Source organism: Sceloporus occidentalis, unplaced genomic scaffold, assembly GCF_023333645.1.
Source record: "Sceloporus occidentalis isolate IW3139 unplaced genomic scaffold, rSceOcc1.0.p SCAF_8, whole genome shotgun sequence".
NCBI classification, from domain to species: domain Eukaryota; kingdom Metazoa; phylum Chordata; class Lepidosauria; order Squamata; family Phrynosomatidae; genus Sceloporus; species Sceloporus occidentalis.
This window is the reverse complement of record NW_028316988.1, coordinates 762,326-785,269: the sequence shown is the minus strand read 5'-3', so window position 1 is coordinate 785,269 and position 22,944 is coordinate 762,326. Positions and strand designations below refer to the sequence as shown.

Below are 22,944 nucleotides of genomic sequence, written 5' to 3'. Positions count from 1 at the left end.
AGGGCATTAAATCCATTCCAACTTTGGAACAGTGTTGTCCGTGGCGCCGGAAGTACTTTGGGTCTCGGTTTCAGCGCCATAGGGAACGCCACAAAGCCTGCAATGGACTTATTATTGCCCTGTAGATGAGGGGACCATAGGCTGCCATGGATAGGTCATTCTGGCAAACTGGGAGCCACTGGGAGAGGAATGTGTTGGGGGAAGACAAGAGGAAGGGATGGGCACTTAGGACAGGCGCTTGGGCCAGTAGGTTGTACCGGTCATCCTGTGCCATGGCAATGGTGGCAATGGTCCTGAGGATGGGGATGGGACCAAATTTGGGAGCAACCACTAACAAAAAGGGGCAGCAGGATGGATGGATGGGGTGAATGGGATTGGGCAGGGGTTCACACAGTTGGGATCACAGAGGCCTCACCCCTTGAACTGAGGACCAGAGACCCATGGAGAGGCGCTGACCACTGGGAGCCCTTCCACCCACCCTTGGTTTCCTCTTCCTCCTCCTTCTTCATCCCCTTTTGAACCCAAAGGAGAAGACAAGGGTCTTGCTAACCTTGTGGAAAGGGGTGGCACATCCACGGAGTCTGGGCAAGGGAAGGCTAGGAGCTCTGCATGGATAGACACACGGAAAAAGGAGGATTAAAACCACAGATGCATGCAGGGGTCACTTTTGGGGTGACCACAAGAGGGGTCATCTCATGCAAAGTGGGTGCTAGTGTCCAGAGGTTTCCCCCTCCAGATCTTCCACCACCCCCTTGTTCTCCATCTAACATTCAATACTTTACACTCCTAAAAACCTCTCAGCTTTTAAGTTCTCCAGGAGAAGAACTCAACTCGTTGGTTTACCAGATGCCAAGCCCAGCTCCTGCAATAGCATTTTTTGGCTCACTCACCGTTTGGGAAGGCGGCCGTTCTGTCTGCTCCAGCTGGATTTTTATTTCTGGACACGAAGGGTCAGTGGACTTTTGGGGGTCCGGCTGTGGAGAGCGGGACGGACCTTTGGAAAGACGGAAACAAATACTGTATATGGCCTAAATTTTTCTCAACGCCACCACCAACAATTTATTTCGGCCACTGACCAGTACATAAATAACGACTACAGTTATTAAAACAAGGGACGAGGTTAATCTCTGCCATCTAAGATCAATTATTATTAACCATTATCTTGCATATAACAGGAATTTTTTGGCTAATGCAAGTATAATAGTTTGGTTCTGACTATCCAACAGAGTAAATAGAAAACATCAGAGTGCCCCAAAAACTTAGTGGTTTCCCAAGATTTGGGTTTCTCTGCCAAAAACAGAATTGCAGCCTACCTCGCAGGGGTGTCCCAGTGGGTCTATTTTGGGGGTGCCAATGCATTTTTATTACCTGGGGAGCTTCCTCCGCTGGTGGTGCTGAGGCTGTCGTCCAGCCAAGTGCTGTAGATGAAGGAGTCGCGCTTGTGGGGTGTCCCGGACGAAGACTGGCTCTCCTGGGCATCGCAAGGAGGAATGGCAGTGGTCAAGGAAGTGCGCAAGGGGCGGACAATGGGGTGCCCTCTGTCCCACAGCAAAAGGGAACGCAACCCCTTCCCTCCAGCAAAAACCTTCCTCCTCTGGTCCCGAATACTGACCATTTTGCAAACTGGACAACATATTCAAGCAACTAGCCTTGCTGCACGGTGCACAGCCAGAGCGGCACATTATGGAGTTTGCACTTGTGGAGTCGGCGCGCCAGAAGCCATTTTGGCTGCAGCTGGAGTCAGCAGAAAATTGCACTAACTCCACTTCCCAAAACCAAAAGCTTACAACTTTGGACGCCGACTTCGTTGCATGCAATTTGTTTTAATTAATGCAGTAATTTAATTCTGCTTTTAATGTAATATCTCTATGTTTTTATAATGGTATTGCTTTTTTAATCATAGAAACATAGAATAATGTTGCAAGCTGCCCTGAGCCCCAGTCCCTGGGAGGAGGGCAAGATGCTGCTGCTGCTGCTGCTGCTGCTAATAATAATAATAATAATAATAATAATGAGAGTAATAATGAGAATAATAATAATAAGTAATAATATGATTTATTTATAGCCTGCCTTATCACGGGGAATCAAGGCGTTTTACAATGTTTTACATATCAAATCCAATTAAAATTGATCCCCCTCCCAACCGCCAATCCCAAATATCATCATCATCATCATCATCATCATCATTTACTTTTGCAGGATTTTTAGGAAAGTTCACTCTCTCTCTCTTTTTTTGAGGTGGGAAGGTATGTCCAGGCACAACGAAACACCCCAAAGAAATGAATTTTGTGGGCCAAAGGGATATAGGGTCCCCGCTTTAACCCCAAGCACCCCCCCGAAACCCCTTACCATGCCGGTGTCGTCGTCGCGACTGCCTTCGTGTTCCTCCACGCCGCTTCCGAAACTGCTGGCACTGGAGGAGGACCGCGAACAATCCCGAAGGACGTCGGGTTTGGGGGCCGCAGGGTCTGGTCTGCAGGAAAGGGAGAAAGGACATTCAGCGTCCAGAGAAGGGCGGCCAAAATGGTGGATGGTTTGGAAGCCATAGAGCCCTATGAGGAACGACTTAGGGAATTGCTGGGGGTGTTTAGCCTGGAGAAGAGATGGTTCAAGGGTAACATGATCGCCCTGTTTAAATATTTGAAGGGATGTCATGATGAAGAGGGAGCAAGCTTGTTTTCTGCTGCTCCAGAGAACAGGACAATGGAGCAATGGATGGAAGCTACAGGAAAAGAGGGTCCACCTAAACATTAGGAGGAACTTCCTGACAGTAATATTTGAATGTTTAGGATGGAGCAAGCTTATTTTTTGCTGCCCCAGAGAGAGGGGCTGACCTGTTCTTGGTGGTGGGCATCTCCGGAGAGCTCTGGTTGGACGAATTCTCCGACTTTGCCTCCTGGGAAACGTGGCCGCTCTCCAGCGTCTTTTCAGGCCCAGTCGGGCTTTCCCTACGGAGAGTAATATTTCAATTAGGTGCCTTGAGATGTCACACCAAAAAGATGGAGCGAACAAAACTGCAAAGTCTATTTTACACAGTTAGGACTCTTCACCTATTGGACTACATAACCCATCACTACTCAACGAGGACTGATGGGAAGTGGAGGTTCTCCCCAGGTTTGATATCAACCCTTATGTGCAACAATAGACCATGACCATGGAGGACAGATGCACCTTTTCAAGCTCCTCCCCATCTGAGAATTTAATGGACTAGAAAAGCGAACAACCCCAGAAAACTCTCATCTTAACAAAGACTGAGCCCCAGACCTCTCTTATCCGTCTTATCAGAGGCTCCCACTCCTTAAATTTATCTACTGTCTTGTCCTTAAGGTTTGATGGGGATGGAGACGGACCTGCCTTTGCTGACCCCAAACTCAGCTCCCCTTTCCCCCCGTCTGCGGCCCACCTTTTCTCTTGCACCTCCTGGATGTTCTCAATGCCAATGGCGCTGCTTCGCCGCGAACTGAAAGGCCCCGATTTCTTGCGCGTGGGGCTCTTCCCGGGGACGATCAGGGACTGGAAGAGATGCAAACCCATCATCCACAGAGACCAAGGTTGGGGGAAGGTGGTGACAACAGGGGAGACACGGTGGGGATGGGTACAAGGGAGCTGGTCCTTAAAGGTCAGCCCTAAAAGGGTCACCAGGATGACCCCTTTCCCATGGGGACGCCCCGAGATGGGGTTTCACCATGTGGACTAAAGAAGCGGAACAGGATTCTGCCATGGGCCCTATATCTGCTTAAGGCTGGGGTATTAAGGAGTCTCTTTGCATTATTACTTGGACCTCTTCCCCCATTAAAGAAAACCCACCATGGAAATCCATCACAGTTGGGATATTTGGACTACAACTCCCAGAATCCCCCAACGGCTGGAGTTGTGGTCCCAAAAAAGGCACCTTTCTGCGTTCTGTATAACTGGAGGTGAGAGCACCCACGTTCTTGCAATCTTCCCGACATACTGAGAAACGCACATCCCAACTATATGATAATGATAATAATAATGATAATGATGATGATGATAATACATCAGAAATATGATGGGGGTCTCTGGGTGAGTTCCCCCTTCAAGTCCCAAAGTAACTTTTAAAAAATATTAAAAGGAAGACTCTGCACTGAAAGAAGGTCTCTTTCTATAATGGCAGAGTTTAGGGAAAGGTACTCTTTTGGACTGTCCCCGGTTAGCATGGCCACCGACTGTGTTGGCTGGGGATCATGGGAGCTGTTGTCCTCCTCCTGGAAAAAAGGCATTTTTCCAAGCTCCAAGAAATCGGAGCAATTAATACATGGGGAAATTCAGGCAAAAATATCTAGAGAGGGAGGTGAGAGGTGGGCATGAGAAGGGCGGGTGGGCTGTGGGAAGGAAGGAAGGAAGGAAGGAAGGAAGGAAGGAAGGAAGGAAGGAAGGGAAGGGAGAAGGAAGGGATAAAGGGAAGAAGGGAGAGAGGGAAGGAAGAAAGAGAGGGAGGGAGGGAGGGAGGGAGGGAGGGAAGGGAAGGAAGGAAGGAAGGAAGGAAGGAAGGAAGGAAGGAAGGGAAGGGAAGGGAAGGGAGAAGGAAGGGATAAAGGGAAGAAGGGAGAGAGGGAAGGAAGAAAGAGAGGGAGGGAGGGAGGGAAGGGAAGGAAGGAAGGAAGGAAGGAAGGAAGGAAGGAAGGAAGGAAGGAAGGGAAGGGAAGGGAAGGGAAGGGAAGGGAAGGGAAGGGAAGGGAGAAAGAAGGGATAAAGGGAAGAAGGGAGAGAGGGAGGGAGGGAGGGAGGGAAGGGAAGGAAGGAAGGAAGGAAGGAAGGAAGGAAGGAAGGAAGGAGAGAAGGTGCTAATAAGTGAGACACAAACAGTCACCTCTTCTATAGGAGGAGGGAAGGAGGAAGAGAAGGAGGCAGGCAGTAAGGGTCAAGTTGGAAGATGATAATAAGTGAGACACAGAAAAAAAGAGGGGAAAGAGTCTTCTATAGGAGGGAGGGAGGGAGGAAGGAAGGAAGGAGGGTCAGATTGGAAGATGATAGCAAGTCAGACACAGAAAGGGGGGAAGAGTCACCTCTTCTATAGGACAAAGAAGAAGGAAGGAGAGAAGGGAAGGAGGAAGGAAAGGAAGGGTCAAGTTGGAAGATGATAGCAAGTTAGACAATAGGGGGGAAGAGTCACCTCTTCTATAAGGGAGGGAAGGAAGGAAGGAAGGAAGGAAGGAAGGAAGGAAGGAAGGAAGGAAGGAGATGTCAGGAGACAAGGGCAAGTGAGATACAGAGAGAAGAAATAAAAACCAGCCACCTCTTCTATAGTTCCTATTCCTATAGCGCTGCCTCGGCGTCCATACCTACTTGACGTTTTCCCAGGGACAAGCAATGACTGGCAAGCGAGCGGAGAGAAAGCATGGGAAAAAAGAAAAGGAATAATAAAAAAGAGGATATAAAAGACGAGAGACGGGGAGGAGAGGGAGGGGGAACAAAGGAATGAGAGAGAGAGAGAGAGAAAGAGAGAGAGAAGTCATGCAAACAAAATGGCGCTCGGTCGATGTCATCAATACAATCGGCTCAAAAACCGGAGGCAGCCGCGGGCGCAATGGAAGTCCGGCTTCCTCCAAGGGATGCCAGGGGGGGATGCGGAAGCGGCATGGCATAGGGATGGTCAGCATGGGTGACCATGGGGCTGGGCCGTGGGCTTTGGCACACCTGGGGGGCACCTTTCTTCTATGGCCTTCTGCCGCAGTTGTGGAAATGGGTGCAGAAGGGCACATGTGGGCATGCAAATTGGGCTGGGCAGGGGATGAAAATCTGGCCCCACATCCTTCCATGCACAGGCAATAGCAATAGCATTCACACTTCTAGACCGCTTAAAACAGAACTCAGGGACTGGACTTTGGTGACCTCCTCCCATTCACAGTCCAAGGAAGGAGGTGCGATGTTGGACCCTTTGCACCCTTTCAAGCTTGTTAAGTTGCCAAGGCTGCATAGCTTGCAAAATCCCTTCCACTACAACTCCCAGAATCCCCTAGCTGGGAGCTGTTGCCCAAAGGTACATTGCCACGCTTTCCAAATGTATAACTCTAGGAGACTGTTTTAACTCTTTAGGGCCGGTCGGTTCCAAAGGAGAAGACTGTGCATCGGTAGCACCACTTTTCCACCTTGAAATACATGGGCAAGGCAGAAGCCAGTAGGACAGAAGTCAGTCTACTATTACTTCTCCTCCTCCTCTTTTCCCTTTTCCTTCCTCCTCTCACATGGGAGCATCCATCCCCTTTTTCTTTCTCTCTGCCCATCTCTCTCTATGTTTTTAATTGACCCTAACATGCCAGCAAATGGAGCACTGGGGCCATCATGCGGCCATAGAGGAGCATTACTCTCCCAAGTCTGATGCTTGGCACAAGATCATTCATTTGTTGTTTCGATTTCTTATTCCAAGTGGCCGGAAACTTTTGGTGAACCAGACCTTTTGCAGACAGAAGGGGAAGAAAAATGATGGCATTGTCTCCCAAATAAGAATTCTGCCGCTCAGTCTCCAAATTTCATTTTAGGGGGCAGAATTCTTATTTTGGGGGGCAATACCCTCATTTTGTTAACCCCCCCAGCAGTGATTTGGGCAACTTCTTGCAATGGTGTGATGGCCATAATGGGGGAAATGAGGCATTGGAATGACCAGGGAAAGAGGGGTTTGGGGGTCAGGCGAGGGTCTTGAGGGAGAGGAAGAGGGAGCGATTGAACAGCCCACAAAAATGGGGTGGGAGGAAGAGGAGGAGGGCAAAGGGGGCGAGGAGGCACTCACTATGCCGGCTGCTTTGGCGATGTCTGGGTTGTTGTGTCCGAAGCTGCCACTGTGGCTGGTGGAGACCGTGTTTTGGCGCTTGCCGCTCAGGCCCATGGCATCCATCGACTGGCTGCGGCTGCGGATCACGCGCTGGAAGGCAGGACGCATGGTGCATCACATCCCACCCTCTTGATGCCAAAGCATGTCCCCCAAACTTTGGCAAATCCAAACTCAGTTTTGGCTACTATCCTCCTGGGCCACCTTGGCTGATGTTCAGGGCCGCCTACTACAGTTAGGTTGCCATCCATGAGTGGAGCCGACACTCATTGCTAATAAAACCAAGCTGCAAAACCCAAAGGAAATAGCTTGTGATGGTGGTGGGGACCTTAGAGCGTTCGTGCTACAAACTGAAGGAAGACGTTGTTGGAAGAGGAGATGGCGGAGGAAAGGCTGGATGCTCAGAGGGTTTCCTGGAGTGGTCGAGGTAGATCCCAAGAGTGGCCATAAAATGCCAGAGACCCCTGAGATGGACAGTGCCAGAGCCCAGTAGTGAATGTGAGGACATTGATGGATTGTTTCTTCCTACATGGCATGGAGCTGGACTTTACGGCCCTTGAGTGTCTATGATGCTACAATTCCAACCCTATGATTGCCCACCATCCCTGTTGAGGAACTATGGTTGAAAGCCCCCTGCGCCCAGTGTTGGGAGAAACCTATCACCCCACAGAGGCATTTCTTTTTGTATCTCCAAAACTTACCTTGAAGGACTCAAAGAAGCCCCCGCTGCCCCCGCCGCCATTCTCCATCTTGTCCTCGTCACCCCCCAGACCCATCATGGACTGGCTGTTGATGTGCAGCTCCTCATAGAGGGTCTCCAGGAGGGCCGTCCGCGTCCGTTCCTGAAGCAGAAGGAGAAGGGGTCTTAGACCTCCGCAATCCCCCACTTGCTCTATGGGGAGGATATCCTACCACTGGAGGGGTCACAACGTGGAAACTCACTTCTAGTTTGGCAAACTTCTCCGCTTTGTAGCAGGCGTACTCGGCGTTGATCAGCTTGGTCAGGAGGAATTCCTGGAACTCGGGGCCCTGAAGAAGCAAATTGGGATCAGAGATGGAGAGACAGAAAGAGAAGCCAGCCTTTCAAAAAACAAAGAGAGGCTAACGCCCCCAAAAAACTGCCCCGTTTTCAACAAGAAGGAAGACAAGAGAAGAGGCAACTATTCCAACGGGTATTTTGGAGATTATTTATCCCTGAGATCCCAGCAATGGGAATAAAATAAACCTGGAGAGAGAGGAAGATGCCATTTTGGGAAAGTGGTGCAGAATGTGGGTTGCAATTGGCTCCAGGTGGGCATTTGTGAAGGAAAGGGGTGAGCCAAAGAAGCCTCTGCATCCATATATCTTGGCACTGCCTCCCTTGACGAAGGAAGAATACTAACCATTTTTGGACAACAAACCCCATAATCTCCCATCCTTGAAGCCTCCTTGGAGCAAGGAGCATTAGCAACAGCAAGTACGTGTCTATACTGCTTAAGCACTCCCAAAGAGGTTTGCAATGTACGAGTCACTGGGAGGATTCTGGGAACTGGAGTCCAGAACTGTAGCCTCCCCTTCCCCTTCACGTTTCTTCCCTCCATTTTGGGGGGAAATGATGATGAAACTGAAGAGACATGATTCAAAAAGCCCTTCCCAGGAGCGACTCTCACCTTTCGGAAAACCGCCGGGTTGGGCAACGGGGGACCGAAGAAAGGCACGTCGTCGCGGGCCGTGACAGAGACCTGAAATGAGATGAGGAGCATTCATGAGGTTTTGGAGACGTTCCTCAAATGCGCTGGGCATCTGCTACAAGCCTTGGCATCATCAGGGATGCATCTGACTTGGGACGTCTGGGATGGTGGTGGGGTTTACCATCTCTTCCTTCTCTCACTGCCTTGAACCTCTTCCTTTCTAGCTAACTAATTCCCAACTTGGATGGATCCAGGAGGGTCACCTTGTATAGCGTGTTGTCGGTGCAAGGGTTCTCGGCTTGCACCACGATGTAGGCGTGCAAGAAGTTGGAGGCGATCATGTCGGGGACGAAGGGCGTGTTCTCGTCTTGGAAGACGATGGCCACAATGTCGTTGCCGATGTGCCGCTTGCGCTGGAGCTGGGAATTGGAAGAAGGGGAGAGACAAAATGGGGTGGTCACTCTGGTGCAGTGGCTGGTCATCCATCCATCCATCCATCCATCCATCCATCCATCCATCCCTCCCTCCCTCCATCCATCCATCCATCCATCCATCATTCCCTCCTTCCTTCCTTTTGGGCATGATCCAAAAGTGCCACAGATCCTAGGAGGCTGCAGCTCCATCATCTGGTACCCTTCCCTTTCACCATCACCATCACAAAGTTACTTTTCCCAACCCTTGTCTCTCTTTCTACTCCTCACCTGCTGGGCGTCTCCTTCTGTGTAGGGCAACTTGGTGGAGACGTGGAACATGATCTCTTTGTTCCGGAAGTTGAAATAGACAGATTCGGTCCCCGTTTGGCCATGGGTCACATCCAGACCGCCCCGAAACCTGCGTGTCCAGAGAGACAACCGGACAGCTTGGACCAGCTGTCCATCCGCAGAAGAGAATTCAAGTGTTCTGTTTCGGCGCTTGGCGTGCATGGTGCCCATGTTGGGTCTTGCTTTACAATTACGGAGACATGTGCGCCCACTTTTCCCAAACGCCACTCACCCCTTGAAGTCCTGCAGCTGGACTTTCTGGCCCAGGAATTCGAGGAACTCCACAAAAGCCGGACTCTCCTCCGTTGTGCTGAAGAGCTCCTCTTCCGAAGTCTGCAGGAAAGAGATATTTTGGTTGTTGGTGGGTTGCAAGTCACACTCTCTCGGCCTCAGAGGACAGCAATGGGAACAAACCCTGAACAAACTTTCCCCATAAAAATGTCATGAACTGGAAACAAAGGCACACAACAACAACAACAGTGTTGTTGTAATCCTGTCTTGATCTGCAGGGAGAGGTGGGAATATAAATAATAATAACAATAATATTAATAATTGAATGAATTTTATTATGGTCGATGACCAGCTAGTAATAATAAAAAATATTATTATTATCATTATTATTATTATCATTATTATTATTATTATCCAATCTTTGCACCTCCTTGCAAATGTAGATTGCCCTTCGTTTCCCCAAATGTCTCTCCCCAACCTTGCCTATTTTAAAGTGATTTTAATTCACATTTATAGCACTGGCATTTCAGTTTAAAGCAAGGGATAAGGGGATATGTCATTTTAGTTAGGTATGCATTATGGATTTATCTATGTACTCTATTGTAACCCGCCTTGATCCTTCTGGAAAGGTGGGATATAAATAAAATCTTCTTATTAGGATTATTGTAGCAATGCCCGCCTGGGCCACTAGATGGCGGTGATGCTTTTTCCTCCCAAAGGAGAACGGATTAAATGGATTTTTTAATGAGAGGGAAAGAGAAAAAGAGAGAGATGGATGGGGGGAAAAGGGCTGCTTTGCAAAAGCTAAATCATAAAAAGCGCACCCCCAACTTCACGAAAGCAGCTGTCAAGGAGGCTTTTTAAAGGGAGAATGAGCCCCCCTTTGTTCCAAAGATGCACGCATTGAGCATTGTCATGCTCTGCTCCAGATGAAAGCAGCGCAGGAGGAGAGAGAGACAGGGAAGCTGATTTAGCATCCTTTCAAAAAGCCCCCCTTTGCGCCTACGTTTTGGGGGGTCCCAGGTGGGAAGGATGGGGACTTGGAGGGATGGATGGAAAGAGCCAAAAGAGGCGGGAAGATGGATGACACTCTTCCTCTGTTGTTGTGGGTTTGCAGGCACAAACACGATGATGGATCACAAGTGAGAATCACACATCCCTTTTGCAGCTGCAAGCATGGCGACCGATCACGAGTGCAAAGTATGCATCTCTTTGGCATCTGGAAGCGTGCTCATAGATCATGAGTACGGATTATGCAGCTCTTTTGGATCCGCAAGCATGGCAATCAATCACGAATACAAATTATGCATCTCTTTCACAGCTGTGATCGATCATGAGTGTGAATCGTGCAACCCTTTTTTTGCACCCGAAAGCATCCTGACAGATCGCGAGTGCGAATCCTGCAGCCCCAGGGCCATTTACCGACCCCAGACCCTGAGGATATATAATAACATCATTATAAAACTGCAGCTGGACCCACCTGGCCGAGCTTTTGGTAGATGACCCCAAACTTGAAGTTGTTGCTGATGACATGTTCGTCGAAAGTCACGATGAGGCGGGAGGCCTGGAGGAAGCGCAAGAGACAGAATTGGGATCTGGGACGGAAGGGGGACTCCGACTCCCATCATCCAGGTTGGAGGGAGTATCCTGGGAGCTGTCCTCCTGGGACCCAAAAGGTAACTTTCCCAAGCTCTGATACCCCAAAACGCTCTTACCTTTGGATACAGGACGGGGTAAAAGCGGTCCACGTTCACATCTTCGCAGACCAGCTGCAGCGCAGAGAAGAATGGAGAACAAAAAGGAGGACATCAAAACTGGGTCTTTCCGGACAAAGACAGACATTCAGTCTCACACATGGGGATGCATTAATGCTTTAGGACTGAGCACCAAGGGACCAAATATCCTAAAGTCCCCATCAAATCCCATCTGATCTTGGAAGCTAAGCAGGGTTAGTCCTGGTTAATCCTTGGATGAGAGACAGCCAATGAATCCCATGCGCTGGAGGCTCTCTTTCAGAGGAAGGAATTAAGGATCCCTTGCCTAAGGAAACCCAATGAAATTAATGGGGTCGCAGGGGACTTGGGAAACATGTATACCCAAAAGGGACCATCAAATCCTATGTGATCTGGGAAGCTAAGTGTGGTCTGCCCTGGCTAGTCCTGGGATGGGAGACCACCAACGAATCCCAAGGCTGTATTCTATTTCAGAGAAAAGAAACAGCAAAACTACTCCTGGGTATCCCTTTGCCTATGAAAAATTCATGGGGTGACTGTAAGTCAACGGATGACTTTAAGGCTTGTCCACATACACACAAAGCCCCTCTGATCTTGGAGCTAAGCAGGGCCATAAGTGGACAGCACTTGGATGGGAGACCACCAACACATCCCAGGAGCTTTGGGCTCCATTTCTTAGGAAGGAATGTGCAAAGCTCCCTCTGAGTATTCCTTAAGAAAACCTTACAAAAATTAATGGCATCATCAGATCTGATCTTGGCAGCTAAGCAGGGTCAGCCCTGGTTAGTCCTTGGATGGGAGACTGCTGGTGGGCTTCTTCTCCCTCCATCCCAGACCCACCTTTGCCATCTGGACCACATTTGGGAACTCTGTCAGGCAGGAGATGGGGATCACGTCGTGGTACGTCCGGCATTTTGTCCTGGAAATAAGTGGAAAGATGGCGGTGGGTTGGAAGTGTGCCAAGCTGGACAGCGGGATTTCCCCCCAAGTGACCCAGGGGATGATGGACTACAGAGTAGCAAGCCCCTCTTCCTCCCAGAGGCTTCGGGATGCTCTTTGCTTCTGGATTACAATATCCAGAATTTCCCCTTCCTTCCATTTCTCTAGCATTGCAACTTACCCAGAGCCTTAGGGATGTTGCACGCTTTTGGACTACAGCTCCCACAATCTCCCTTCTTTCTAACATTACAACCTCTCAGAGACTTAGGGATGTTCCTTTCTTTTGGACTACAGCTCCCAGAATCCCCCTTCCTTCCATTTCTCTAACCCTTCAGTCTCCCAGAACCTTAGGGATGCTCCTTGCTTTTGCACTATGACACCCAGAATCTTCCTTCCATCTGTTTCTCTAGTATTACAATGCTCCCAGAGCTTTGGAGAGGCACTTTTTTGGACTGCAACTCCCAGCATCCTCCCCAACCAGCCAGATCGGCCCCTTACCGCAAAAGGAGGCGAAGGTGCTCTTGGTCCCCAATGACGTCGTACTTGAGGGAGAAAACTAGATGTCCCAACGCCGTGTCCATGGAGTAGTAATTGAAGTGCTCCTGACGGAGGGGAGGAAGAGGAGGAAGGTGGGCACAAGGCCAAGGGGCAAAAAGACCCCAAAGGGTCAAGACCCCTAAATCCAGGCACCCTGATTCCCACAATCTCTGGCACAACAATGGGCACCTAGGGCTCTTTGCTCCCAGAAACAGCAATTCTGCATCTGCACTGCAGAATTAATGCAGTCTGACACCGCTTTAATGCCACGGCTTAGTGCTATTTGCAATTTGGTGCTATTTCACCTTCTCTGTTGGAGAGCAACGGTGCCATCGCAAACCCTTTCAGCAACTGCTTGCAAAGGATAAGGCTCTGTGCCAACTGGGCACATACATTTCGCCTTTTTAAATCTGGCGATGAATAAAGCTGGGATAACAAGCAAGAAATATATTTGGAAATGGAATTAAAAACCATCCAGTCCTTGCCAACAATCAGGGAGGGAGAAACCTTTCTGGGCAAGAATGGCCAGTCTGTCCCTGGCACTGTTTTGAGGCCAGACACACCTTTGGCATACAATGCCAGGGAGCACCGTTTTCTCTTGGGAAAGGCAAGGAAGGCTGGCACAGGAGGAAATTTTGCATTTAGGGAAAACCCCTAAAACCCACCTTGGAGGATATGAGGGATGCCAGGCATATGGGGCCGGGCACGCAAGGGGTCAAGCCTTCCTTTGAGGGGTGTGAGAGATGACCACTTGCAAATCTAAAGGCCACTTCTGGGGTTAAAGCCTCCTCATGGACCAGAATAAGCAAGAATGGTGCAATGGTCAGACGATTGGGTTAGGACTCTGGGAGACCAGGGTTCGAATCCTCACTCGTCCCCGGAAACCCACTGGATGGATGGATGGATGGATGGATGGATAAGTTAAAAGATTTAATGAACGATGTTGAGATAAATTAAACCAGGTAAGAACAACTAAACGGAGATAAGCTTGTAGTAAGAGTCTGTTTTCTAGGTAGGATGGCTCACCTTTCCCAAAAAGTGCTTCCGGTAGATCCTGGCCATATGGTTGCACTCTAGCTTTGCCTTGGAGGTCGGCGACTGGAGCCGCTCCGTTTCGGGGACGCTGGTCAGTTCGTGGTTGGTGCCTTCGATCCAGTAGCCCCCAAATTGGGGCAGAAGGATGAGAGGGAATGGACCCTCGCGCCCCAAGACCTGCGGGGAGGAAGAGGGCACAGACCTGACAGGTTGGCCAAGACCCTAAACCGCAGGGTCCCCATTGATATCCCAAACTTCGGTGGCCAAACACTAGCCCAAGTTTCTTGTGGGCCTTTTGGGTTTTGTGGCCATGTTCTAGAAGAGTTTCTTCCTGACATTTCGCCAGCATCTGTGGCTGGCATCATGATGCTGGCGAAACGTAATGGCCAGGCATGCACCAACAAAGCGTTCCTTACCTCATGGACGCTGGGATAGGGAATGTAATCCTCTTCCGTCTGCAACAAAACACAAAAATACAAACTCAGGAAGGGCAGCCAAGTCAGACAATAATTGCATTACTTAAAATCTATATTATACTATTTTATGGATTGGCGGACTCTCCTTCTTTGGAGGTTTTTAAACGGAGGTTGATGGGTGTTTTTCAGGTTTTGCCTTGAAAGAGTATTCCTGCATGGCAGAATGGGGGTGGATTAGATGTCCGCTGGGATCTCTTTCTAACTCTTAAGATCCTGTGATGCCATGTTTTAATGCACCTTCAATTTCATGTTTTAATTGCATTTGCTTTGTTTGACATTGTTGGCCCTGAGTGCCATTTCTTTTTAAGGGAGAAAGCCAGGTTGCAATGCTAAGAAAGCAGTCACACAATGGCTCCAAGCAGGGAAAGCAGAGTGTGAAGGCACAACCCACACCAACCCACTTGTATTATTTTCCCCTGCCCTTTGCACACTTCTTCCCCCGAAACCCCTGCCGTCTAAAAGTGTGGGCATAAGAGCAGTGGAAGTGGTGTGTGCCATGTTGCATCTGGCACCAGGTGCGGCTAAAACAGGGATTTGGAGATGCGGCCGAGCGGAAAGAGGAGCCAGCTGCCTCCCACCTCCAGGAAAGATGAAAGGTGTGTGTGTGTGTGTTCGTGTGCGATTTGCACTGAGGTGAAGGCCGGGGAGGCCCTGATTCCTCTCTCCAGATTGGAAAAAGGATGCCAAGGGGAGGAGGAGAGAAAACATCTGGCCTGTCTTTCCAAGGAGACATCACCAACTGGTACAAAAATTACAAGTTGTATGCAGTTAAGACAAACTTCAGAAGTTGTTCCCTGGTTCTTAGAAAAAGGGATGATACCCAGCCAAGTCAGTTCCTTTCCTTGCCCCCCAATGGCATTCCTATAGCCCCTTTCCATGCCCTCCAACAGTCCCAGTTTTGTAGGACCTGACCCATTGTGGGCATCCTCTGCCTTCCCACTTTCTCAAATGCTCTTAAAAAACGTCCAGATGTAACTTGTGGCCCAATCTTTGCCCAACGCAGTGATGCTCCATTGGCTTGGATGGGAAATACAGGGCAAAGCCTCTCCTGTTTCCCCCCACGGAGCAGACCATGACCCACATGAGACCCCTTTTCCAGCCCAGAAATGCCCCCATTTTGCAACCATTGCAGAGCTGAGAAGGGAGTCTCTGCTTTGGCAAACCTGAGCAAAAGAAGGAGACTTTGTGATGCCTTTGGGGCACACTGGGGCCTATATTTTGCATGGGGCAACATGCAGGGAAATAATACCAAGAAAGAGAGGCCGGCTGGCAGGGCGGCCAATGAGAAGTTGCTGGAAGGCGGCCAAAGCTGAGAAACCTGAGCCAAACGGAAGTCCCTGGCAAGGATAGAGGGAAAGAGGATGGCCTCTCCTTCCTCCTCGGCCCATAAATGTCAGTGATGGATCCCAGAGAAAAATGCCATAGGAAGGGAGGAGAAACCCAAAAGGGCTCTGAGCATCTAGGGCAGGATTGGTACCCATCCCTTCCTCCTCAATGCCCAACGATGGAATGGGTTGGGATACGGAAATGCAGCCAAAACAAAGATGGAGCAAATATTGGGACTGGGTCTGGTCTCTGTCCGGTCAGGATTGCCCCAAACCCTGAGGTTTCTGAACCAAACCCTGAAACCTGGCAGTGCCATGAAGCTTTGTGCATTTAGTACCAACCGCGGTTTGGTCATTTTCCTGTTTCCAAATTAAGAGAGAAATCTTAGCAAAGGTTTTGGGGTAAAATTGAGAGATTATTCCTTAGTTTTGTTGTGGGTTTTTTGGGGCTACGCAGCCATGTTCTACAAGATGTTTCGGCAGCATCTTATTCCTTCTCGACTATTTAAAAAGATAGGATGAGGACAACTTAAATCTAGCCTCCTTGCTTCTAGCCAGAAGATGGATGCAGAGCAGAGAGTGAGTCCTGGCACTACAAGGACTGCTAGTAAGTGCATGGACTTTCTCTTTGCAAATTGCATCAGTGAAGTAAACTGGAGCAACTTGCAACGGAGTTCGAGGAACCACTGTTGGGATTCCAAGCAGTGACAGCGGTGGCACATACCTTGAGAGGCGGAGGGAAGGAGCATCGCTGTTCGTCCATCCTGCTTCCCTGAAAGACACATGCAGAGAAGCCAGAGTCAACAAACGCCTTGGCACCAGACTGTCCCGGGCCGGCAGCCAAGAGTGGCTTTGCTTTGCGGGTGGGGGTTTTGCAGGGGGACAGAGGGCACATCCGGCTTGGCACAGGGCAGGTGAGCCAGCCCCAGGATCTGCAAGTGGGGCGGGTTCACATGCGCAAGGGAGCACATAAACCAAGCTTTGGAAAGTTGCTTTTCCAAGAGTGCAACTCCCAGAACACCTGGGTGCAGGAACATTTGCAACCAGCTCCAACCCAACCTTTGCAAAATTACTTCTTTGGACTACAACTCTCAGGAGACCTGTGCAAACTGGTTCTGAGCTTTAGGATGCCACTTTTGGGAACTACATCTCCTGGACCCATGCGCAGGAGAGGCTGCAAAGCTGGGCAAGGGGAATATTATGCAATTCATAATCCCAAAAAATATCTTTCCCATAGGCCTGCTTTAACCCTATTTACCCCTTGTAGTGTTGTCACCTCCGGCCCAGACTTTGCCCTGGTGGCTACCAAACCCCTCTGCCCTGAGCCAAATGTTGGGACCTGGAACCTGTCCCCAAATTCATCCCCCCCCCCCCCTTAAACTTCTTTTTTGCCCTTCTGATTGCCCTTTCTTTTTCGGTCATATCTCTTTCTATGGATATTGTAAAGCTGAGTTGCTGAATGGAAGGCATGCCTCTGAGCATGTGCAGAGTACACTTCCCACTCAAACCAAACGGCAAAACAAGCTATGCTGGCTGGGGAGAATGGGGGTTGTATTCTGACCCATGCAGAGGAGACTAAGCAGGCCTGTCCTTAGTTGCCTTGGATTGAGGATGATGGGATACGACGTCACAGCAAGGATGGACTCATGTCTCTTTCTCCAGATTGTATCTCAGGGCGAGGCGGAGTGGGGAAAGGGGTCAAGGACTCTCTTTCGCATTCGCCACTTCCCGGCTGCTGTCTTTGGAGAACCAGACGCAGACATCCACCTTCCCTCGGCCAAACTTTCCATCCCAGGTGAGTCACCAGGTGTTTCTTGCAGGACAGGTTTCCCAGAATCTGACATCCCCACCCCAAAAATCCCTGCCCTGGAGTCAAAAAAGTCCCGATTCACTCCAGTCTGCCCCTCTGATGTCACCAGCCCCATCACTGCCATCATCATCCCCGGCTGCCCCAGATACGGGTTCAAATTGGGCCAGGCCCCAAGGAGCGCGTGGGTTGCCTTTGACTCACCTGCATCTTCTCAATCATTTCAAACAGCTCTGCGTTCTGCAAGAGATGGGAAAAGAGGAGAGAGAAATCACGCACTAGTTGTGGCAGAGGGGTCCCCAATCCCCCCCAAGGACCCATGTTGCTATTCACCCCAGAATGCAATGGACCCACGCTGCACCGGCTCCATCGCCCATCCAGAATTTAGAAGGAAGACTTGCGAGGAAAACCCTTCCCAGACAAATCCTGCATCAATGCCCATTTTACAAACCGAGGCTCTGAGGCTGAGAGATGCCAACCCAAGGCTATGATGGGACTCAAACTTCAGGTGGACCTCATCCCTGGACCCCTTGCAGTCTACCAAAGGGGATGAGGTTCCTATTTTTACACCCATGAGACTGCTGCAAACACACACACAACTGCATGCACCACCTTTGTGCAGAAATGCAACACTCCTTTTAACCTCCCTTGCATTGGCAGGTAAGCTGGCACTCAAACAGTTAAATGCCCCCCATCCCTCTCCATGACACACAAGGCCTGGCTGAGTAAAGCAGGGCAGGAGAAGAGAAAGGAAAGAAACCTGAGCCTTTGGCTGGGATGGGAACACCAAACCTCCAAAAATGCAAGGTAGGCTGGGGTACAAATAAATCCCCTGACTCCCTTTGGTGGTCTGTCTCTCATTTGTGGGTCCCCCAGCCACCATTCCTTTCCTCTTTGCAAAACCATCTCTCTGGGGGGGGGGGGGCAAAGGTGTGGGGAAAGAGACCCCCCATCTCCTTTCCAACCTGGAGACCCACCCAAGAAGGGTCATGCATCCCCCCCAAATGTAGGCGTGTGTGTCTGTACTCACGCTCCAGCCATCCTCCACCGCAGAGCCCCCCCATAGCAGCCGTGGGGGTCCGGGGAGAGACTGGTCCCCCTCCATCTGCCTTCCTCCTCCTTCTCCTCTTCCTCCTCCTCTTCCATGGATCTCCAATGGCTCACATCCTCCCTGGACTACCACTTCCACCGTGTGGGGCTTCCGAGGGACCGCCAGCCTTGTGTACCCCCTTTTATTGCCCCCCAAGGAGGAAGAAGAGGAGGGGGGAGATGCCGAGGGGCCCCGATCCACCACGAAAAGGCTCCCTGGACCTTGCCCTGCCTCCTTCCTTCCCCAGCCAGCTCCAGGATCTGCTGCTGCTGTGTGTTTGTGTGTCTTTGTGTGTGTGTATGTGTGTACACTTTGGGCGGGGAGCCAGGTGCCGGAGGGGAGGCCGGTGCCAAGAGGAGGCAGGTCTTGGCCGCAGCCCTTCCCCGGACTCAAGAGTCCCTTCTCTTTTGCAGCCAGGAGGCCAGGAAAAAGCATCAGAGGGAAGGAAGAGGAGGACCACTCTCTTCTTCCTGGACCACTGGGGTCGTCATGGCAACCGAGAGGGATGGGGAGGAAGGATGGATGGATGGAGATCTCTCCCTTTGGACCCAAAGTTAGGGGGCAGCTGCACTGTAGGAATAAGGCAGCTTGACAATAGTTAGCTCCGTCCTATGGATCCCTTGCATTTGAAGCCTTTGCAAGGTCTTGAGCCTTCTCCCATTGACTCTTTGTTTGCAGTGTGCCTTCTAGCCATTTCTGACTTATATGGAAAACCCTATCATGGGGTTTTCTTGAGAAGGGATACAGTGGGGTCTTGGTATCTGTTGGGGTTTGGTTCCAGGACCCCATGGATAACCAAATCTATGCTCAAGTCCTATTATACGCAATGCCATAGCAAAACAGTGTCTCCTATAGTATAAAATGGCAAAATCAAGTTTTGCTATTTGGAATTTATATTTTTAAATATATACATTTTCATGCTGTGTCTGCGCGAAACCGTGGATAAAAAATCCGTGGACATATGCAATATTTTGGGAAACATAACACCTACTATATAGAAGAATAGCTAGTAAGACTATATGACTTTGCAACAATGGATATCTTATCTATGTACACTAATGGAAAGACAAATCAACAATACACAGTCCAAAATAACATTCTTCCAAGCTCTATTTTGAGGACTTTCTCTCCGCTTTCCTTTCGGCCTGGAAAAGCAACAGGGAAGTCAGACTTTCTCCCATTCCTCCTCCCCAAACGCATCCATCTGTCTTTGCAATTAAGGCCAGTTAATTAAAGAGAATTAAACCAGTTAATGGCTCCATTAACTGACCTGGGAAAAGCCAGCAGAGGCAGATGGGACTGTCCCCCAAGGCAAGCCCAGCCCCAAACCTCCTCCGTCGGCTTCCCAAGGGTTGACATGGCTGGCTTAAAACCCTTTCCTAAAAGGCCAGGGATCTTAACCTGGGTTAGACTGTGGGAAGTGTGTCTCTGGGCATGTGCCAAGTGCCTCCTTATAGCCAGGGAAGAAACACAATAGGTCCAAAACGATGAGGGACTCCCTTTTGGGGTCAGGTTTTGCCTTCCAGAGATGCATGGAGTGCTGGGCCATGACTCTGGGAGACAGACAGCAAAAGGGCTGGGTTGCATGGCTTGGATGGCAGCTTCCTTTCCCCTCTCCATTTCCCTCGGATCGGGTCCTTTTCCTAGGAAAAAGCCTCCTCTTGGTGCAGAGTTTTGCAAGAAGAGAAGGCAGGGAAGGCTGCAGCCGCGCTTCCTTTCCTCGCAGGAGGACTCTGCTCTCCGTTGACATTGGCGTCGGTTCAGCAATTGGCAGATTGGCAGCCAAAACAAGGAGGCCTTTCACCTCCCTGCGCCTCATTTACATCCGATGCCAGCTGCCCCAGCGGTTGGCAAAAGGGAGGGGAGAAGCCGTGGTGGAGAGCTGCTTTCACGGTGGAAACACCAATGCCTCTTCCATCCCAACCAGGGGTCCTTTGCAGCTTGGAACTGGGGAGACAGGGAGCATTTCCCCATTTCAAAGAGGCCTGATGCCAGGGTTGGGTGGGAATGAAGCAACAGCCTGGAAAGTGTTCAAATGCAACCATAGCATGTGCACTTGTGTATTTAAGAACATGCACACTTTGATATTTTGCAAGAATAAAGAATGTCGTTGCTGTTGTTGTTGTGGTTGTGGGCCTAAGGCCATGGGGTTTTCTTGACAAGTTTCTCCAGAGAGGGGTTGCCATTGCCATCCATCGAAGCTGTGAGAGCGTGACTTACCCCCAGTTGGTTTCTATGATGTTTATCACACTATACTCTTAAAGTGCTACTATTCCACTGTGACTCCTCTAGCTGCCTCCTGTTGCATTCTGGGATATGCAGTTTTAAGGAGGGGCATTTAGAATTCTTAGGAAGAGAAGTTCTCTCCCTGAGAATTCAAAATACCCCTCCTTAAAACTGCCAATCCCACAATGCAACAGGAGGCAGCTAGAGGAGTCAAAGTGGAATAGTAGCACTTTAAGAGTATAGTGTGATAAACATCTATGTCTGATCTGGGATTCGAACCCCGAATTCGACACTTAAACCACTACATGACGCTGGCTCCCACAGAATAAAGGATATTCAGAAGGAGGAAACCTTGATTTTGCTATTTTATATAATGCCATTTTACTAGGCCATTGTATTTAATGGGACTTGAGCATCCATGGATTTTGGTATCCATGGGGGACCCTGGAACCAAACCCCAGCAGATACCATGGGAACCACTGCAATGATGATGATGATGATGATGATGATGATGATGATGATGATGATGATGATGATGCCACCCCATTGTATATAACGGGACTTGAGCATCCATGGATTTTGGTATCCTGGAACCAAACCCCAGCAGATACCATGGGAACCACTGCAATGATGATGATGATGATGATGATGATGATGATGATGATGATGATGATGATGATGATAATGATGCCACCCCATTGTATATAATGGGACTTGAGCATCCGTGGATTTTGCTATCCGCATGAGGTCCTGGAACCAAACCTCAGTATAAACTCCAAACTGCAAATACTTTTTGGAAACCCGCACAAGTTTGGATGACTTTCTTGCAACCAGGAGGAAAAAAGGTTAAGATTATTCATTCTTGCTGTGAGAATGAAATGCATGAAGATTTACATCTCTAAAATTGCCTATGCATACATACATGCAAACAGAGGGCCCATTTTTAAAAGTTTCCAACCTTCATGTTCAAATGTGGATGAATCATGCCTTGCCTGGCTTTCTGCAGTTTGCATCCCAAGCTCTCCGACCACCAGGAAGACATGATGCCAAACAGGCACGATTTTGTAAAAATCAACCAGTCTTTTAAGATGCAAGTTATGGGAGAAGGCATTTTGGCATCAGGAAGCAAGAGGCTGGCATGGGGTTGGAGCGACTGGAAGCAAAAAACCCCGACTTCCCCCATAGTTTTGAGCTGCAAAGGATGTCAAAAAGGGAACCGAATGAGTCAAGTCCTCGTCCCAGAGAGATGCACCTGGGGTGGCACTGTGCACTGCCATGGAGATCGCCCACAAATACCAGCGCCAATCCATCCTGGTGAGGGAAGGAGAGTTTGGTTTTGCAAAGCGCAATGTCTCCCACTTGCCCCACACGTCACCAGAGAGAAACCATAGCAGCAATGCTTCTGGGATCCGGTGCAAAGTGGGACCCAAATTGGGAGGAGATGGATGCAATGACCATTTGGGCACCTATGGGCAAGGAGAAGATCCAAACGGCAACTGAATCCATTTCTCTCCAATTTGGGTCTGCTGCTGAGTTCAAAAGAGGGGTGCAGTTGGGGTGGGATGGGGAGATATTGAACCCGGCACTCCCCTGCTTTTGTTTGGGAAGGTCCACCGCTGCTTCTCTGCAAGGTTTCCTACCTCCTGCCCCACAACTTGCCTGATTTCCCTTGCAAACACTCTTTGGGGAAGGAAGGAGGGTGCGGAGAGGGTGCCGCCTCTGCTCAGAACTGGGGCAATATTACTGCTACTTTTATTATTGTCATGTTTCATGGTCACCTAGATCTAACTGACTGGGGTCTTGGGATATCGGTCATTCAGCATCCATCCAAGGATCTGGACCCCACTGAAGTCTCATCAGATAATGCAGCCTCTTCTCAGAAGGGTCACCTTTTGCCACCATCCCTATCCATGGCCATCTCATTCAGGTGCTTTCCCATTTGGTTTTGAGTGCATTTCTCAACGTTGGCCAATGTGGTGCCATGGATTGAGCACTGGACTATGAAGTCACAGTCCAAGGCTCAATCCACCGCACTGCGTTGGCCAACGGTGAGACCAGGATTCGGATCCGCACTCAGCCGTGGAAACCCACGCATGGAAGGCAAAGGCAAAACCTCCCTTTGGACAAATCTTGGCAAGAAAAGTTGGAAACAACTTGGAAGACCCACAACACACATACGCACATCAATGTAGTTGTCTGTATTCTGGTGCCATTCCTTGCAGACATGGCAGCAGGGAGTTCGTTGGGGGGCAGGAGATGGCCACCCATCCCAGGAGAAGAGTGACGGATTTGGCCACCTTTGGCCCCCCAATTTGGGCATCACA

General features: G+C 49.7%; 1 protein-coding gene across 9 annotated transcripts in view; it reads right to left on the bottom strand.

Moving 5' to 3' along the window:
- Window positions 1-22,944, bottom strand: part of LOC149307604 (rap1 GTPase-activating protein 1) — a 44,739-nt gene that overhangs the window by 2,307 nt on the left and 19,488 nt on the right. For 4 of the 9 annotated variants that reach the window (XM_089534072.1, XM_089534078.1, XM_089534077.1 and 1 more), the window contains 21 exons: window positions 17,509-17,544; window positions 16,222-16,269; window positions 14,113-14,151; window positions 13,688-13,873; window positions 12,623-12,726; window positions 12,026-12,104; window positions 11,168-11,221; window positions 10,933-11,016; window positions 9,454-9,554; window positions 9,162-9,291; window positions 8,724-8,879; window positions 8,440-8,511; window positions 7,733-7,819; window positions 7,492-7,632; window positions 6,752-6,883; window positions 5,261-5,338; window positions 3,404-3,513; window positions 2,835-2,948; window positions 2,350-2,473; window positions 1,369-1,471; window positions 891-994 (listed from right to left, as the gene is read on the bottom strand). In XM_089534072.1, coding sequence (XP_089390198.1) covers window positions 891-994; window positions 1,369-1,471; window positions 2,350-2,473; window positions 2,835-2,948; window positions 3,404-3,513; window positions 5,261-5,338; window positions 6,752-6,883; window positions 7,492-7,632; window positions 7,733-7,819; window positions 8,440-8,511; window positions 8,724-8,879; window positions 9,162-9,291; window positions 9,454-9,554; window positions 10,933-11,016; window positions 11,168-11,221; window positions 12,026-12,104; window positions 12,623-12,726; window positions 13,688-13,873; window positions 14,113-14,151; window positions 16,222-16,269; window positions 17,509-17,526 — 2,064 coding nt within the window. In that variant the 5' untranslated portion in view covers window positions 17,527-17,544. Of the gene's footprint in view, window positions 1-550; window positions 606-890; window positions 995-1,368; window positions 1,472-2,349; window positions 2,474-2,834; window positions 2,949-3,403; window positions 3,514-5,260; window positions 5,339-6,751; window positions 6,884-7,491; window positions 7,633-7,732; window positions 7,820-8,439; window positions 8,512-8,723; window positions 8,880-9,161; window positions 9,292-9,453; window positions 9,555-10,932; window positions 11,017-11,167; window positions 11,222-12,025; window positions 12,105-12,622; window positions 12,727-13,687; window positions 13,874-14,112; window positions 14,152-16,221; window positions 16,270-17,508; window positions 17,545-18,334; window positions 20,604-21,578; window positions 22,780-22,944 lie in introns of those variants that run through there. The other 5 variants (XM_089534071.1, XM_089534074.1, XM_089534073.1 and 2 more) reach the window with 5 other exon arrangements.